General features: G+C 53.9%; 1 protein-coding gene and 1 long non-coding RNA gene across 4 annotated transcripts; one reads left to right on the top strand and one right to left on the bottom strand.

The window, feature by feature from the left end:
• Positions 1–1782: 1782 nt before the first annotated feature.
• On the bottom strand, positions 1783–4477 carry LOC107033037 (uncharacterized). Its single transcript, XR_001458426.3, has 2 exons — positions 3849–4477; positions 1783–2703 (listed from the first exon to the last, which is right to left on the bottom strand). It is a non-coding gene; the product is annotated as an uncharacterized lncRNA (long non-coding RNA).
• Positions 4478–4688: 211 nt separating this feature from the next.
• On the top strand, positions 4689–17452 carry WRNIP1 (WRN helicase interacting protein 1). 3 transcript variants are annotated; one of them, XM_072945783.1, is made up of 7 exons: positions 4697–5785; positions 7571–7762; positions 8207–8448; positions 13845–14074; positions 15056–15211; positions 16294–16373; positions 16814–17452. In XM_072945783.1, the coding sequence occupies exons 1-7, from the start codon at positions 4994–4996 to the stop codon at positions 17087–17089; spliced, it is 1968 nt and encodes a 655-aa protein (XP_072801884.1). In that variant the 5' UTR covers positions 4697–4993; the 3' UTR covers positions 17090–17452. The 3 variants fall into 3 exon arrangements, with proteins under 3 accessions (XP_072801886.1, XP_072801885.1, XP_072801884.1); XM_072945784.1 differs by lacking the exon at positions 16294–16373 and having other exon boundaries at positions 4693–5785; XM_072945785.1 differs by lacking the exons at positions 15056–15211; positions 16294–16373 and having other exon boundaries at positions 4689–5785.
• Positions 17453–18285: the final 833 nt, after the last annotated feature.

Here is an 18285-nt window from a genome sequence, read left to right as displayed (position 1 = left end):
CCTTCCTTGAAGAAGCTGGGCGGTGGCACGGCTGCCGGGGCCCTGGTACGAACCCGGGGTCGAAGCCCTGGGAGCCGCCCATCCCGGGGGCCAGAGCAGGGCTGGGGGCTGCGGGGTCTTCCAGATCTAGATTCATGCCCAGGATGCCCAGCTTCTCAGGAACCATTAGCTCCCTCTCTGGTCCTCAGCCCGCTGACCACAGGGCTTCAGAGTCAGGTTGACGGACCAGAAGGAAACATGTCAGGGCCCACCTCCACAGCCTCCTCGCTCTTCAGTCCAAAACCCATCCCTTCCCCAGCAACCGGGTCTTTCTTCCCAGTGGCAAGTCTCCTCAGTTCCTAGGAGACCATTTTGTTCTCTCCTCCAAAGAAGCGTCTGTTTCCTTTGTGGAAGGTTCTCCGAATATCTGCATGTCAGCAGAAAATCTTCATCTAACCTTTCCACAACCAAAAGCCCCATTCTGGTGGTTTTTCCAGAAGAAACAGAATGCTCCTGAAGTGAACCTTCGGGGAGAGGGTCAAGCCTGCCCTTGACAACTCCGTTTTCGCTCACTGGTCCCATTCAAGTGCATCCCAGTGCCCCCTACACAGCAAGCACGGGGCGTGCACAGTCCATGGTGGAAGTTGGGGCCGCGTGGAAACGGCATACATGCTGACAATGCTATGGGCACTTGTCACAAGGGACGGACAAGGTGTCCCATAAGCAGAGGGCACCTCCCAGCCTGGAGGGTCAGGGACGATTAACACGGCTTCTCTAAACTGAAGAGCCAACGGTAACCCCGACGGGGAGGGGAGGTGTGCAAGTGTGAGAAGAAACGACGGGTATCTTCGGTGTTTTCACCATTAAACATAAAGATGGCTGCTAGTTTGAGGCCAAAAAAGAAAAAAAAAAATTCATGTTAAGGAGGTATCTTTCTCTATTTTACTAGAAGTTTTTAAAAATCAGGGATTGAAGTAGAATATTGACTCTGTCACTTCATATTTCACTTTACAAGGTAGAGACCCTCTTTCTCCAATGATTTAATAATAACTGGTAGTGGTCAGTGCAAGGCACAAAGAAAACAAAGTAACAGGTAAATACATGGGCAAGAAAGAGGGAGGAGTATGGTTCTGACGCCAGTTCTCCGGTACCAACTGGGCGTCCTGCAATTCAGTTCTATTCTGACACTGACGCCCCAGAGTTAGTATCAGCCCCACAGCTCAGGGCAAGTCCCCCGCAAGAATGGCCCACTTCAGACACCAGCCTCGAGTCTCAGGGGCCAGCTGCACTCCTGCCAACCCGTTACAAATGTGGGGGTTCCCATGACCCCCTCAGGTTTGACAATTCCCTGGAACAAATCAAAGAAGTCACCAAAAACACTTAAATTACACTGTTTTAACAAAGGATACGCGTAACGCGAGATCTGAAGGGTCCCAGACACAGGGCTCCCCTGCCTTCTCCATGGAGACGGGGCTCATCCCACCCTGATCAGTAAGTTTGCCAACCAGGAAGCTCCGCTGATCCCCAGTGTCCAGAGTTTGTATCAGGATTCCATGATGTACATGAGCTTGAACTCAGTGTCCAGTGTCCCGCCCCTCCCAGAGATGGCTGGCCTGAAGTCCCAACCTCTGAGTCCCTCTGGGGACCAGCCCCAACCCTGAAGCCCTAGGAGCCACCAGGAGTCACCTCATTGGCTCACCTGTCACTCAGGAAATTCCCAGGGTTTTGGGAGATATCTGCCAGGAACCAATGACAAAGTTCAGACATATTCTTTGTGTATTGTAAGTATCAGTTGAAAATCACTTAAAACTGACACAAATAAATTTATTTATAAAACAGAAACAGACTCACAAACATAGAAAACAAACTTATGGTCACCAAAGGGGAAGGGGCAGAAGGAGGGATAAATTAGGAACTTGGGATTAACAAGTACATACTACTATACATAAAATAGATAAACAACAAGGTCCTACTGTACAGCACAGGGAACTATATTCAATATCTTGTAATAACCTACAATGAAAAAGAATACATATATATAATTGAATCACTATGCTGTACAACAGAAACTGAACACAGCATTGTAAATCAACAATACTTCAATTTAAAAAAAAAAAGATCACTTAAAACTAATAAAAGAGTTGCCTTCAAAAAGGCCAAATATGAAATAAATTAATAAAAGTCAATGCACTCTTTATACCAAAAAGATCAATAAGAAAACAGAACAATTCCAAGGTCTTATTACAACAGCAAGAAAAGAAAATGTATACAATTTATTAGAATAAACTTAATAGAACGTTTGACACAGATTCCAGGGGAAAACAGGCAAAGTGGGGAAAAGACAGGAGCCTGAGGCTGGGTCACAGGAGACAACTCCCAAAGCAGGAAGGAGAACAGAGGGCCATGGGGCTGACGTGTAGGATGGTGACTGAAGATGTCAGGGATGTGCATCACGGTGAGATTAACTGGACTCAAAATGTCCCACATACCTCAGGTTTGAATGGGAGGGAGCAAGTTAATGCCTGAAGGTTCGATGACTAGGAGGCTTACTGGACGGCAGCACCCAGGACCTGCGGCCAGGCTGTCTTTACTTGTGGCCACTGAACAAAGGGCTGATCTGAGATTTGAGTCACGCACGGAATCCATCATCCCCATTCATATCCTGGGGCCGGAGGACAGAGAACCCAGTTGGTTACACGGCCCAAAGTGACCCACCAGGGCCAGCTGAAAACAATGAAGCAGTGAGGTATTAGAGGAGGAAACTGAAGCCTAGGGTTTACTGCTTTACACTGATCTCACTTACAGCGGCCTTATCATAGAGTTTGAATGTACTAGTATTTGTGCTTGTTTCAAAAGAAAGTTTCAATTTGGTTAGAAAATCTGGGGTGGCTTATTCATTTTATTTCTATCGCCATCTAGTGGAGAAAACTCTGAACTTCAGGCAGAAAGAGCTGAGGTTCAGGAAAAGAGAGTAACAGGGGCCCCATGTGAGCCGGCACCGTCCTCATCCCCTTTACCTTCGTGAAAGCACTTGGCTCTCACCGCTGATGGGAGGAGGGCCTCTGAGACTCGGAAGCTGAGTCTGCGAGGGTGAGAGCTTGCCCAGGGTCACACCGTGGCCAGCTCAGCCCAGATTCTGGGGTGACCCATCCAAACAGCTCGATTTTATTCATTAAATCAATAAATTAAACATATATGGAGAGTTTCGTCTTTTCTTTGTACTTTTTCCTTTTTCCATTTTTTTCTTTAGTATATATAATATATACGTATGAGCAAAGCACATGTATCAAAATAAAACGGGGATATACTATAGTTCTGTATCTTCTAATTTCTACTCCATATGTACAATGAATATTTTCCCCTTACAATAAAAACTTTTGAAAATACATATTAGGTAACAATAAAGACAGATACAGAAATACATTTATGTGTAAATACCCAGTGTAATCTTGAAATGCGTTTTAAAAGACTGGAAGAGGGTGCTGAAATACCAACAATGAGGATCTCTGAATATATTTTCCGTAATAACCGTGTATGATTTCTATAAAAACGTAAGCCTTAATTTATTTTTTTTAAAAAGACATTCAGAAACTTCACAGTTGTCTAGTTTGTTGTCATTTTACAGTATTTTGCTTGTGTTAGAGGTGACTGTATGTCCAGATACGTCTATAAATGTTCACAGCGAACGTGGTGTATTACACTTCCCGCACCGAGTCACACGCTCTTCCCAGCACCGCGTGAGGACAGCCCCGGAACCCGAAGGGGAGAGCACGTCCCACCACCCCGTCCGCGCTGGCGCAGGGCGCGCGCCGGGCTGGACGCGACCAAGGAGCGGAAGCAAGAGAAGCTCTCTGCTCTTTCTAACGTACCTAACGTGGAAAAGCCACCATAAGAACGTCGGGTTTCGTCCTCTTAACAATTGCCAGGAGGTCGGGACACACACTCACATCCGACGTCAACCGAAAACTGCTTCCTTGGCTCTTTGTTTACACCGTCTTCATCCAGTTCCAGTTCTTTGCGAGCCGTTTGTTCCTTTCTGTTAAATCGTCTCATACGAAGAGGCTCATGAAACCCTGAGTTGTTTGCTCCTGGTTACGTTTCAAGATGTTCTTGTGCAGATTAAATAAAACTCCCAGTTTCGTGAACTCTTACGAAAGTCCATCCTTTTCTAAAGTCCCTTTTCTCTCCTGCTTCTTCCTCCCCAGGTCACTTCCCTTCTCTAACCCCCAGCTGCGGGCCCGCGGGCGTCGGGCCGGCGCTCGCAGACCCCGGAGGCGGGCCGCCGCCACGAGAACCAGCCGCCCCCGGGGCTTCACCCCGCACGGCGACGCGGGCACCGGCCACGCGAGCACCGACGCGCCGGCGCGCGTCTGAGGTAAAGGCCGACCCTCTGGGGGCGGGACTTGACTGGCGTTTCTCCGCCGCCGCGGAGGCGGGCGATTCCCCCGCTCGCTCCCGTCCCGGTTCCCAGCCTGCGCGGCCCGCGTTCTTCCCACTTCCCCGCCCTCCGACCCCCGCCCCGCGCCCTCCGACCCCGCCCCGCGCCCCGCGCGCAGCCGCGGCGAGTTCCCACCGCTCCAGTATCCCGTCCGCAGAGGACAGATCTGCGCACGCGCAAACCGCCAGCCTCTCGGACCCTCACAGAGGGGGCTCGCGGGGCGGCCGGAAGGGGGCGCGCGGCGGCCCGGTGAACGGCTACGGACTACACTTCCCGTCAGGCCGCGCGAGGTGTTGCCGGCGGTGAGGGGAGGCGAACCTCCCCGGACTACACTGCCCGTCAGGCCGCGCGACGCGTTGGCAACAGCGGCCGGGCGAGTCTCCGCGGACTCCGCTTCCCGGCGCGCCGCGCGAGGCGCCGCGGGCCGCCGGCCGAGGGCGGGCCGACGCGGGCAGCTCCGGACGCGGGGCATGAGCGGCGCCCTCCCCTGGCCCGCGCGCGTCCTGCCGCCTCCCCGAGCGAGGGTCGCGCGGCGCGGGGCCTAGCGGGGCGCGCGAGCCAGGCGCGGCGGCCGCCATGGAGGTGAGCGGGCCGGAGGACGACCCGTTCCTGGCGCAGCTGCACCGGGTGCAGTGCCCCGTGTGCCAGCAGACCATGCCCGCCGCGCACATCAACTCGCACCTGGACCGCTGTCTGCTGCTGCACCCGGCGGGCCAGGCGGAGCCCGCGGCCGGGCCGCCCCGCGCCAAGCGGCGCCGGCCGTCGGAGAGCTCGGCGCTCAAGCAGCCGGCCACGCCGACGGCCGCCGAGAGCAGCGAGGGCGAGGCCGAGGAGCCGGACGACGGCGGCGAGACCGAGAGCCGCGAGAGCTACGACGCGCCGCCCACGCCCAGCGGCGCGCGCCTCATCCCCGACTTCCCGGTGGCGCGGCCCGGCAGCCCGGCCCGGAAGGGCACGGGGAAGCGGCCGGCGGCGGCGGCGGCGGCGGCGGCGGGCAGCGCGTCCCCGCGGAGCTGGGACGAGGCGGAGGCGCCGGAGGAGGAGGAGGCGGTGGGCGACGCGGACGGCGACGCGGACGCGGACGGGGACGGCGAGGACGACGCGGGCCGCTGGGACGCGGACGCCGCGGCCGCCACCGCCGCCGCCTTCGGGGCCCCCGGGGGCCGGCCGCACGCCCGGGCGCCCGCGGCCGAGGAGGTGCGGCAGATGCTGGAGGGCAAGCCGCTGGCCGACAAGATGCGGCCCGACTCGCTGCAGGACTACGTGGGGCAGGGCCGCGCCGTGGGGCCCGAGACGCTGCTGCGCTCGCTGCTGGAGGCCAACGAGCTGCCCTCGCTCATCCTCTGGGGGCCGCCGGGCTGCGGCAAGGTGAGTGCGCGCGCCCGCCCGCCGGGGGTCCCCGAGGCAGCGCCGGCCCGGGCTCCGCCGACGCGTTTTCTGGTCGTTTCCAAAGGGAAGACGCCCCGATTCGTGTCTGCGAGAATCCGGGGCCTCGGACGCGGTCTCCCGGCGCGTTCCCCACCCCTATCCACCGCCCGATTCTCGAGGCACCGTCGTGCCGGCCGGAACGTCGGGACGCTCTGTTTGTGGGTGTAGGGGTTCCGTTTTGGAAAAAATAATCAAAAAAATTTTTAAGTTTTTACTGTGCTTCCTTCTTGTAGCCGTTGGTTTGAGAGTCTGGTTTTTTATCTAACTCTGAGACTTTACGTACTTAACGGGACTGCGAGTCGTTTTCATGTATCGTTTCCGTAACCGTCCTCGCCGCTTCTTGTCCCTGAGAGAAGAAACGTCGGTGCATTTCGGTGCCCAGTTCTGCGTACCTGGGGAGGAATCAGCTGAGACCAGTGGGGGGCACTTAGGATATTGGGGTCTAGAAGAACACTGGAGAAACAGTAGTAAGGAGTCTTAAGGAGACAAGTTAAGACTGAAAAAAGAGAAAGCCAAGGGGTGCTTAAATACATTATTTTTTTTTTGATCTGCAGGAGGAGAGAAGGAACCCCAGTGAGTGAAAAGCAAAACCCAGGTCCAGCGTGCGAGGGCGGGGCTCGGGGCTCGGGGCTCGTGGTCAGACTCCTCAGTGCACAAGGGCTTCTAGGAGTTTCCCCCGTTTTTTTCTCTCCAGCTTCATCTCCCAGGACTTATTCACACCTCCCTTTACTCTAGTTCCTGGAAGGCGTCTTGCTCGTTTTGTGTCTTATTGTTCCCTTTGGCCAGTAACGTTCAGATCTGACCCAGGGAGGGCATCTTACCATGTGGGACCATTCTTAGTGGGCACTGTGAACTCTTTACTTCGGATCATCCAAATAGCTAGTCAGCTGTTGGTGAAGGCAGATGAGCAGGGTGGGCTCACAGAAGATGCCTGGCAAGAGAGGGGGCAGGCTGGGCTGCGCAGTGTGGTGGTTGTTGACCAGTCACAGGCGGGACCTGTAGGCGGGATTTGCTAAAGAAGCAGCCACGGCATCTGATGGTGCTGTGCAACTTTCTGGAGATAAAATGCCACCTCTCCATTCAGGAGCAGACTCGTTCTCCTTGTTCTCCGCTCCTGTCCTGACTGCTGACGGTTACGATAAAGTTTACGACAGTTTGTGCATGTTTACTGAGCACGGTTTCGTGCTAGGTGCCAAGCAGTGCTTTCCTGGATCTTATCTGCTTCCGGGGAAGTGCTGGTGTGGTCCCCGTGCTGCTGTCTCCTCTCCTTCCAAAGTGGCCGTTCACACGTGGTGGGGGCGTCCTGAGTGCTCAGGGTCTTCTTGCTCTCCTCTCCTAAGCTGCCCTGAGGAGCTCCCCGCTGTGTACCTGAAGGGCCAGGGGTCTGCACCTCGCCCGTCAGCAGTACTGCTTTCTTGGCCAGAAGAGGTCACAGCTGTCACAGGTTCCACTGAATCCAGACAGTCGCTCTTTACTGGGATTCCAGAGATCTTACCCCCAAAAAACGAATTCAGCAGGGTCAGGTACAAAGGAGAAAAGGTTAGGAATAGCGTAAGGTCTAGCTGCTTTCCTGTTTTATTTATCACATTTTAACTTAGCATTTAAATGCGCTGCTTGGTTTGATTGCTGCTGAGTGCCTGCCGGCATACAGGGTGCTTCTGCCGCCTCGGGGCAGAGGCCACTCTGGTCTGTCTCATCAGCTCCCAAATTCTCTCCTCTGTCCAGACCACGCTGGCTCACATCATAGCCAACCACAGCAAGAAACACAGCATAAGGTTTGTGACGTTGTCGGCAACCAACGCCAAGACAACCGACGTGCGCGACGTCATCAAGCAAGCTCAGAACGAGAAGAGCTTTTTCAAGAGGAAAACCATCCTTTTTATTGATGAGATTCATCGGTTCAATAAATCTCAGCAGGTACGTTCACTTTCTTCTGCCCTTTGGTCGTTGTGAATGTTTACTTGGGTATAAAGTATGTGAGGTCACTGTGCAAATGCCCAGGGCTAGAGGTTGATTATTAACTGTCTGTCTACAAAGATGTGTGGACTGTCGGCCCTTCTTTACACCTATTTCACCATTTTTTTGTTAGCGGGTTTTTTTTTTTTTTTTTGGTGTTAAGAGAATACTTTATCTGGTAAATGAAATTGGTGGCATATCCTTGAGCTATACATATCAGAAAAGCCACTTTGGATCAAGTTTCCAATTTTCATAAATTTTGAATTAAAGCATCAGGAGTCATGGCGAACAGTTTAAGCTGCTGTTCTTGAACCGAAATTAGGAAAAGAAAGGCGCAGCCGACTTACCCAGGACCCGGCTGGTTGCCAACTGTGGTCGTTTTCTTCTGTTTTCCTCCACAACCAGGACACGTTCCTTCCCCACGTGGAGTGTGGGACCATCACCCTGATTGGGGCGACCACAGAGAACCCCTCCTTCCAGGTCAACGCCGCTCTTCTGAGCCGCTGTCGGGTGATCGTTCTTGAGAAGCTACCAGTGGAGGCGGTGGTGACAGTCCTAATGCGAGCGATTAACACCCTGGGCATCCACGTCCTAGACTCCAGCCGCCCTGCTGACCCCCTGAGCCACGGCAGCAACAGCAGTTCTGAGTGAGTGACTGGGTGGGCCCTGGGTGGGGGGCCTGCGGGCCGGGTGCAGGGAGGCCTGCTGGTCCAGTACAGGGTGGGCGGGGCTCCGTTACAGCCTCTGATGTGCGCCTCCGCGGCGGCTTCTCTCGCTCCAGAGGCGCGGCGGGGCCGGGCGTGGGCGCCTCGGTAGTTCTGGCTCAGCCCCTTGGTTCGGTTCTTGGGGGTTTGCTTTTGCACTAAGGGTTTGGGTCTTTTCCTAGCACGCGTTTCTTCTGAGGCTTGGAAGACCATGGGAGGCCTTGCTGATCATTTTTTTTCATGGACTTTTGACAGATTTATACTCTCATTCCAATTTTCTGTTTCTGCAGTTTATTCTTCTAAAAATATTAAGATCTAATGTAAATGTTACCATAAAATTCTTTAAATCTTTTTAGAATGATTTTTACCTACTCTAGAAGTCAAGCTCAGTTCCATGAAAGTGAAGAAGTTTTAACTGGTCACCTCTCTCTCTGTGTCATGAGTGCGGAGTGAGTTCATTGATACGCCGGATGTGTTGTGGATGATGGGCTAGGGTACTTGGGTCAGAGGTTTTCCCTTATTTGAATTAGAATACATCCTTCAGGTGTCCTGTGGGCCCGGGCCGCTGCCCTAACACAGTGGAGCAGAATCTGTCCCGTGAAAGGCGGGCCCCTGCCTGCTGGGGACCCCGCAGCTGCTACCCTGCTGAGCTCTCGCTGCCCTTCTGTGAGAGTTAAAGCACAAGGTGGAGTTTTAGGCTCAGGGCGTCACCAGTCTCCCTGCGGGCCTGGCCTCTGCCATTGGCTCCTGTGTCAGGTGCAGGCGGAGTCACGCTGGGCCTCCTGGGAGCCCTGAGCTGGGCCGAGAACCCCCATGGGTAAAGCCACATCTTTTTAGGGTAGAGCCTTGGTGGGACAGCCACCCACCTTGTGTGAAGAGACGGTGGAACCTCCTGGCCCCAGTCAGGTGCCCTGTGTGCCCATTGGGGTTGAAAGAGGCTCTGCCAGCTCTTCGCAGCTGGTATCAGTTTCCTGGAAATGGCATTTTCCCTGCAAAACTCATGTAACCCAGTGATGAAGAGAAATTGGGTGGGTGGGGGAATCCTGACATCGTGTATTTTGTGTACAGGAACTAGTTATCATAATGTATTTTCATTTAGGGTAATTTTACTTACTTCCATCACTATCTCCTGGGGTCGGTATTCAGGTCCCCTCAGGTTCCCCTCTGCAGTCACTGGCCAGCCTGTTGGGAGAAATCTGGAGCTCTTCTTAAAAAGGTTTCTGCATTTTAATACTATCCCAGGTCATCTGCATTGAGAATGGGGACTCCTTTTATTGCTGAAAGTTTGCTGAAAGTAAGAGCCTGATGCAGAAGTGATTCTTCATCTACTAAAACCGCATTCCCACCCGGGGAAGGCTCCCGGATCTGCTGGTTAACTTCCACCGCCACTCGTGTGGAGCTGATGCTAACCATATCGTGACTTCTTTTCATTGTGACTTCTTTTCGTTGTCTTGTTTCTTTTCTTATGTCCCTCACCTTCCTGGGAGGGTTGAGGGAGAGGAACTGGTCCCTGCTCGCACTCCCAGCGCCGGGCACAGCACGTCATGTGCTATTAGCACGTGCCTCAGGAACGGATACAGCCCAGCTTTCAGCGTGACAAGCCATTTAGTACATTGTGTGTCTGTGTTCCAGAGTGGAGCTCATTGCCCCGCTGCCCGGAACCTTCTTCAAGAAGCTTTTTCTTAATGCTGTTGCCCAAGCAGCATGAAATGAAAGACAGTTGGGCTTAATTAAGTGGTCACTTAGCGTCTGTGACAGGAAGTTCAGTTGGCAGGTGTCGTAGGCTGCGGGAAGAGCTCACACGTTACTCATCTAGGAGAAGTGCACCTGGCCGCCCAGATGCCTGGGACAGAGCGGAGTAGATGGTGTAGTCTTTCAGGTACAGGGGAAATTTTACTTTCAGGTTTCTGTTGAGCGACGTTGACTTTGTGGACGTAAGTTAGGTTTAGTTCCACCAATCTACCTGGAAAGAATGACTTTGCCCCCCAAATAATGACTCTCTGGCTGTGGTGTGTGTTCTCAGGTCATGTGCTAGTGCCCCGGGGCCACTGGAGCGATCTTGGAGGAAGTCAGGCTGTCGAAGCTGTGGCCAAGGGGCTGACACCTGCCGTCCGCCGTCTTCATCTGCCCATTGCAGGTAGAAGGCCCTGCACGGGCTCGGCCTGGGCTGAGTGCTGCGAGCTCGCTCCTGGGCCTTCACACTCGGCCTGTGGGAAAGGGGCTCCTCACAAGCCATGGGCCTACGAAGAGTCATCTAGAAAGTGTGAACTCAGATGTTTTCCCTTCTTAGAGACCAGACACTGAGTTGAGTTCTGAAGGGCAAGCAGAATTGACTAGACGAAGCCGCGTTGTCGTGTGACAGGCGAGGTGCTGACGCAGAGCGCTGTCCGCACGTTGTGGCTGGAGGCACAGACGCTCTGGGGGGCCTTTTACCCAGATCTGCACATCACACTTACCAGGGTTATAGTTTAAAAAGGCATATGCGAGGGGTCGTCCCCAGAGACTGGAGTCAGTAAATCTGTGGTCAGGTAGGCACATCGGCGTTTTAGGAAAGTTCTTTGTAATGTGACGCACACCCGTCTTGTCACCCTGACCGTGGAGTGTTCCTTCTCTTCAGTGAGAGATCCACAGAGTGCTGTTTAGTCGTTTAGGGAGAGGGTGTAGCTGAGCCACATCTGCTTCTGTTTTGCATGAAATAACAGGCGCATTTTCACTTACCTCATTCCGCCTCCAGCTGAAACATGCAGCCATCTGAATAGAATCCTCCAAACCCCAGAGAAGCAAGGTGCAGAGGGGCAGCCCGAGGAAGGAGGAGGGGAGGGAGCCGCCCTGCTGCCGTGCCCCGTTTCCCGCTCAGGCCACGCTGCTCCTCGGTCAGAGGGCAAGGCCCCAGGCCTCCCCTGGGTCTTGTGACCCGGGAACGTATCTTTCCACTGCACTTAGGCAACCACTCTCGCCCTAACTGTGGAACAGGTGTCTTAGTCACACTGTACCGTGTAACTTACTAGCTACTGCTTATTTCTCTGCAGGACGCTGTGAAGTTTCAGGCACTCTATCCCCAGAGTAGATTTTGCCTCGTTTAATTCTATTCTAACTTTAGAAAGTTACTTCCAAATGGAAAACATTTTTAAGTCTGTGCTTAAATTTTAAAGTAATGTGAAGCTCTCTGGACCGGGAGCGCCCTTTCAAGATCGCTGGTGTGGGAGTTACTGTCTGCTGGGAGCTTTGCAGATGCCATTACAGACATTCCTGTTCCGTTGCTCTTGGCATAAGCACTCTCGCCTCCTCCCTCTCCTAAGATCTCGGGGTGTTTTAATGCACTTTGTTCCTCTTCGGAACCCAGATGGTATCAGCTGGGGTTGGGGAAACACTGGGTGGTGGGTGGAACCTTTGACCATCTGTGCAAAGTCCTATTTGGTGATTGACTCCTGTGACCATCCTGAGTGCCATCAGCAGACGCTGTTTATTACAAGAACAGAGGTGCTGGCAGATTCATTCGTGTTTAAAAATACTCATTGTGGACGGGGTGAAATTTGGAATGTGGATCATCTGAAGAGGGGAGTGACGTGGCGGGTCTGGAGTGGGAGCGCCTCCATCCCTGCCCCTCCTGGCCTGACAGAAAGGGTAACAGAACAGTTTGGACTTCGGTTAAGGGTGGGCACGTTGAAGGAAGGATTTCACTTACCATCCACGTAAAGGAGTTGATCCCTGTTTTTACAGGCTCGTTCACAGTCGGCTAGCTGGCTTCCTCATAGTTCATGAGGCCTCTTCCATCTTTACGTGAGGGCGTGGGGAAGTGGGGGAGCACTAGAGTGAGCACTAGTGTGCGGGCCGCTGCCCACTCTCCCCGAGAGCCCCAGGCCTCTAAATGTGTGGCAGAGTCACAGAAGAGGGAGGTCCGTACATCCGAGCGCCAGCGTGGAGGGCACAGCAACAGGTGACTTTCACCCCATCTCTAGTTCTGAACCTTTATGTAATGCACATTTTATTAAAAAGTAACATTCGGAGTTCTGAGTGGCTTGCTTGTTTTTCAAGATATTTCATTGTTAAGGGTGTGATTCCTACTTTGTTTTAAAAATCAGGCTGGATGTTTACAGGATGGAGACTAACAGGATGTTCAGAAGGTTCTGCCTGCCACCCAGTGTGCCCAGAACCCCAGCGTGCACCACCCAGGTTTAGGAACGTGGAAGGCGCACTTGCAAAGAAAATTCAGCAAATGACCTGGTGGCTGTTGTCTCCGGGTGTTGTGGATAAGGATTTTTTTGTTTTTTTTTTTCCTATAGTCCGTATGTTATAATTTTTAAAAATACATGTTTCACTCTGAGATTGTGGGGAAATTGAAGTCAGTCCACTTGGTGTGCAGATACTGTACGTCTGATCTCTGCCAGGCAGCAGGGATAAAGAAAGAGTAAGACATAAATTCCTGTATTTGAGGCCCCTTGTTGAGTGAGGACAAAGAGACAAGTGTCATCACCCAACGGCCCGGCCCCAGGTGGCACGCACTCAGGCTCCGGCTCCGTCCTCTTCCTCCTGCAGGTGGTCCTGTGGGCTCTTGGCTGCTAGGAAGCCTTCCCAGGAGATGGAAATCGTTGCTTTGATAGTTCTGAGATGAGATGTTCAGGCCATTTGGTTCTCCTTGCCCCGCCCGCGACACAACACGCACACACGCGATGTGCTGTCACCAAGACCCGGACCGCCTGTTAGGGTTAGGGTTTTCACTGTTCTGTAGGAGAGAACCAGAGAGACTGCATGTCAGCAGTGACTTTCTAGAATTGTCCATGTCTCCTCCATACCTGCTTACACGTGTATGCTTACATAGTTGTGTCCCCCGGTATCCGGAGGGGATTGGTCCCAGGACCCCCACCCCCAAAGTCTTCAGACGCTCAGGTCCCTTCTCTGAAGTGACCTAGTGTTTGCGTGTCACAGAGGCACACCCTCTGGTGCATGTTACATCATCTGTACGCGACTTAAACACCCAGCACGACGTGAATGTTGTAAATGCTCTGTAAATAGTTGCGGGTGTGCAGCAGATTCAAGCTTTGCTTTTTGGAAGCTTCCGGAATTTTTCCCCTACTGTTTTCCTCCGAGGTTGCTTTTAGCTGCAAATGCAGAGCCGGCAGACACAGAGGCTGGGTGTACAGTAGAATAACCCTGTGACCCCAGGACAAGGTGGCCCTCGGTCTTGATGTTGACAAACCCCGTCAGCAGCCTGGCCAAGGGTCCAGGCTGAGGCGTGACCCTCAGGTCGCGTTGCAGGGACCTGCGAGGACGCAGCTCAGGACGCGCCGCAGGGTGAGGCGCGAGTCCCGTGAGTGACGGCGTGCCCGCTGGTGTTGCAGGCCCTCCGTGTTCATCGAGGACAGGGCGGTGGACACGCTGGCCCACCTCAGCGACGGGGACGCCCGGACCGGGCTGAACGGCCTGCAGCTGGCGGTGCTGGCCAGGCTGAGCGCCAGGAAGGCATTTGGTAAGAAGAGTGGGCAGACCTACTCTCCCAGCCGGGTCCTGGTGACCGAGGGCGACGTGAAGGAGGGCCTCCAGCGCTCCCACATCCTGTACGACCGAGCAGGTGAGTGAGTGGCCCGGCCGCTGCCCTGCCCCGGGGCCCGGGGCTCCGTGTCGGGGACAGGATGCCCTCCCGCGCAGGCCCGGCTCCCTCGGGGCGCAGAGCAGAGCCGCCCTGGGGAGAACACAGGGTTTTGGGTGTGACGTCGCAGGAAGTTAGGGATGTTTCCGTTACTCTCTGGCAGCGCCTTCTAGAACACAAGGGGATTTTTTCCCCCTTTTTTTTAATTGAAGTACAGTGCTCAGCTGGCAGCGAGGGGTCCTTTGATCGTCTGTAGTGGAGGACCTTTGCAATAAGGGAACTTAACGAGAATTACAGTGCTTAATTTTGGAGTCTGAACTGGACGTTGAGTATACGTGGAACTCCATGCTCCTGTTTTGTAGGCTTCTTTAAAAAGTTGCTTTTGCTTTGTGTGCTCACCTGTTTTCGGAGAATCGCATTTAGTTAACAGATTTGGTACCAGCTCCTGTTGACGTCCTGACCTCAATGAGGACATTAAGTGTCGTGAGCGCAGCACACTTGGGTCTTTTTATAAAAGGCGTGAGTGTGGCGAGCCGGCCGTAGGTCAGCTGCGTGAGGGTTTGTGGGATTCTGGACAGAGTCACACAGCGAGGCTCTCAAAGGTGTGGAAAGTCTACTCCTAGTTACTGCAGGGAAGGCTCGTGGCGACTCCCCACTCACATCTGACAAGATAGGCGCTGGAGGTCTCTTGGTGTCCCCGTGTCTACGGGTTGGCCAGGCCCGCACCGCCGGCCACCCCCACGTCCAGGCGCATCGCTGCTCCAGCGTCCCACAGGTGGCTCATGCTCCGCTGGCAGCTGGAGGGCAGCTGTCAGACCTCACTCTGCTCACTCCTCCTGTGCCCTCCCGTGTTAGCTCAGGCTTCCTTGCAGTCGGCCGAATGAGATAAGTGTGTGGCTTGGATAGCATGAGCCTGGGGCCCTGGCTCCCTGCCCACGCTGAGCGGGCCTTTCTGGTGTCCAGGCGACGAGCACTACAACTGCATCTCCGCCCTCCACAAGTCGATGCGGGGCTCGGACCAGAGCGCCTCCCTCTACTGGCTGGGGCGCATGCTGGAGGGGGGCGAGGACCCGCTGTACGTGGCCCGGCGGCTGGTGAGGTTCGCCAGCGAGGACGTCGGTGAGTGACAGCGGCCCGGAGCCTGGTGTCCCCGGGTGGGTGGTGTGGGCGGAGGGGACGCTGCTTTTGGGCCTAGAAATTCCTTGGTGCCACATAGGGCGGGTGAGGAAACGACTTCAGCGTGAACACAGTTCATTGCTGGGCGTTGTGCGTGTCTGTTTGTTCCCTGAGTCAGCATTTTCTGTTCCCTCTCCGGTGTGAGGTTCTCCGCGTGAGTGCCGGCACACCTTGATTTATTTGCATTTGGCTGCACTTCACAGATGGTGTGTTTTTCACAAACTGAAGGTTTGTGCCGACCTTGCACCAGGCAGGTTTGTCGGCACTATTTTTCCAACGACATCTGCTCACTTGGTGTCTCTGTGTCACGTTTTGGTAATTGTCACAATATTTCAAACTTTCCTCATTACGTTTGTTCTGGTGATCGGTAATCTTTGACGTCACTGCTACAAAAAGATTACGACTCACTAAAGGCTCAGATGATGGTTAGCATTTTTTAGCAATAAAGTGTTTTTAAATTAAAGTGTGTACTTTGTTTAGACATAATGCTGTTGCACACTTAATAGGCTACAGTACAGCATAAACATAGCTTCCGTATGCATTGGACAACCAGACAATTCATGTGATTTGCTTCCTGTGATGTTTGCGCTGGTCTGGACTGAACCTGCAGTACCTCCGAGGTGCCTGTGTTGAAATAGAAGAAATACGTTAAATTTGCTTTGCAGTCAGGTGGTCAGATTTCATCAGACATCTTCTCAGATAAAAGTGGACGATTCTGGACACTGTTTAAAGGAAAAGATCAGAAAGCTTTGCCTTTGGTGTTAGTAAGTGTTTTGCTTTTAACGTCTCTGTGGCTGTCTTCGTGGCCCCTGCTCCTTATGTTTGTCATGTGTGGCCTCCTGTCTTTCCTGCTGGACGTAGTTTTTATCCAGGAGGAGACAGTTCTCGACACGGCCCGGCAACCACCCAGTGACTGCTCTTGCGCAGACCAGTGAGATCAGGCCGCTGAGTGGATTTTTCAGTCAAGCCTGCAGCGGCAGGGGAGGGGGGCCCCCCACTTCAGCCTGTCTTTGTCTGTGTGGCAGGGCTGGCCGACCCGTCCGCGTTGACACAGGCAGTCGCCGCCTACCAGGGCTGTCACTTCATAGGCATGCCTGAGTGCGAGGTAAAGCCACCGCTCCGTCCCTTCGGGGGTGGGTGTGCGCTCCACCCTGGCCGCGGCCTGGAGCGGGGCTGGGGGCCTCAGGTATCAGCGGGGCCGTGTCCCCAGACTGGCGGAGTCCGAGTCCTGGGTTCAGAGAGGGGCCCAGGTTTCCTGGAGGCATAAGTGTCGAAGGAGCTGATCACTGCACACACAGACAGCAGCTCCTGTGGGCCTTCATATGTTGGGGTTTTAAGAAGTTTCATTTAGTAAGTGTTGAGTTGAGAAGAAGAAAACTGCTGTGTGGCTCAGCCTCTCTTCAGTAGGAGCGCCTTCTTTCTGTCATGGGCCACGCGGGTCACGCAGACTGCAGGCCGAGGGGGAGTGAAAGCATGGGGCGGGGGCCGTCTCCGAACTTTCTGGAGACCGAGAAGTGTTCGTAACAGCGTGGCCTTCTCGTCCAGGTGCTCCTGGCCCAGTGCGTGGTCTACCTGGCCCGAGCCCCCAAGTCCATCGAGGTGTTCAGCGCCTACAACAACGTGAAGGCCTGCCTGCGGGGCCACCCGGGCCCGCTGCCCCCCGTCCCGCTGCACCTGCGCAATGCGCCCACCCGGCTCATGAAGGACCTGGGCTACGGCCAGGGCTACAAGTACAACCCCGCGTACAGCGAGCCGGTGGACCAGGAGTACCTGCCCGAGCAGCTGCGGGGCGTGGACTTCTTCAAGCAGCGGCGGTGCTGACTGCGGCCCCGCTGCGGCGCGGGCGGGCGCGGGGTCCCTCGGTGGAGGCACGGCCACTTCAGCTGCGTGTGTGACGTTGGGGTTGTGTTCACTTGCACTCTGTGCGGCAGTTACGCTTTGAGACCATCAGGCAGCTTCGTGCTGTGATTCATGTTATGCGGAGTTCTCTATTTTGTCATAGTATTTAAGTCATAATGTCACTTCAGAATTCAGTTCTGTAGGGTTTTTTTTCCTTTAAAAAATGTATATTCTCAGTAGTTTCAATTGGTAAAAAAAAGTAATTGTGATTTAATACTGCATAGTGTTTTGGGTATTTTTTTTATATGCAAAGGTCTTATGAGCCAATAAAACTATTTCAAAGTACTCTTCAATTCTTTTGTGTTTTTCCCACCTGGGATCCAAGACAACTGTCACCGTCACAGTTTGATGGGTAAACACTGAAAGAGGAATCATCGTAGGTGACGCTGGGGAGCATGGTGACAGCTCCACCTGACGCAGAGCCCGCGTTCTCCCTGTGGGTTCCTCCCGCCTCCGCCCTCGGGGCTGTCTTTCTGGAACAGCCTCTGGAGGTTGGCCCTTGTGGACTGGTCCTCGTCTGTGTCTTTCCTCCTTGTTGTCCATCCTGTTTTTGCACCCCTTCCGAGGAGAGCCCCTCAGCTTCGTTTTTCATCTTTGCCGTCGTCCTGGTTCAGATTTCCGGGAGCTCGCTTTTCTGCTAACGTCCCTGCTTTTACGTAGTGGCCCGTGTGTGTGTGTGTGTGTGTGTGTGGTGATTGCTTATCTCACCTCCCTGGGGACATTAAATTTGTTTCCATTTTCTCCCTGTATGCTCTCTTTCCTTCCACGGTTTTTTCTGTTTGTTTTGGCCTCAATCTTTCACAGCACGTGTTTCCCGGACGTCTGGTAAACCTGGGTCATGTGCCCATGTGCAGACATGTCAAGCTGAAGAGGAGACTGGCCGGGGGGCTGACTGACCCTTGACGAGCTATTGTTGGAAACCCTAGAAGTCGGTGTCTTCAGGGCTTTTCCTCTTGAGCTGGTTACAGCCCCAGAGAACCTCTTCTCTCGCCCAGTAGGTAAAGGTCTGCTCCCTGCATTCCGGGTGCTCCGAAGACAGGTGTCTCACAGCCACTGGTGTGTGTGTGTCCCCTTGGTCTCTGCATATGAAGTGGGACCCAGGGCCCCAGCTCTCTTCT

This window comes from Vicugna pacos, chromosome 20, assembly GCF_048564905.1.
Source record: "Vicugna pacos chromosome 20, VicPac4, whole genome shotgun sequence".
In the NCBI taxonomy this organism is placed as follows: Eukaryota; Metazoa; Chordata; class Mammalia; order Artiodactyla; family Camelidae; genus Vicugna; species Vicugna pacos.
Note: the sequence above shows the minus strand (reverse complement) of the source record. Positions and strands in the feature narration are given on the sequence as shown.

Bases quoted from the DNA above. Each gene is read 5' to 3' on its own strand.
- WRNIP1 (XM_072945783.1), top strand. From the start codon at position 4,994: ATGGAGGTGAGCGGGCCGGAGGACGACCCGTTCCTGGCGCAGCTGCAC. The intron at 7,763-8,206 runs GTACGTTCACTT...CTCCACAACCAG, and splicing joins GGTTCAATAAATCTCAGCAG to GACACGTTCCTTCCCCACGT. The intron at 16,374-16,813 runs GTAAAGCCACCG...CTTCTCGTCCAG, and splicing joins TAGGCATGCCTGAGTGCGAG to GTGCTCCTGGCCCAGTGCGT.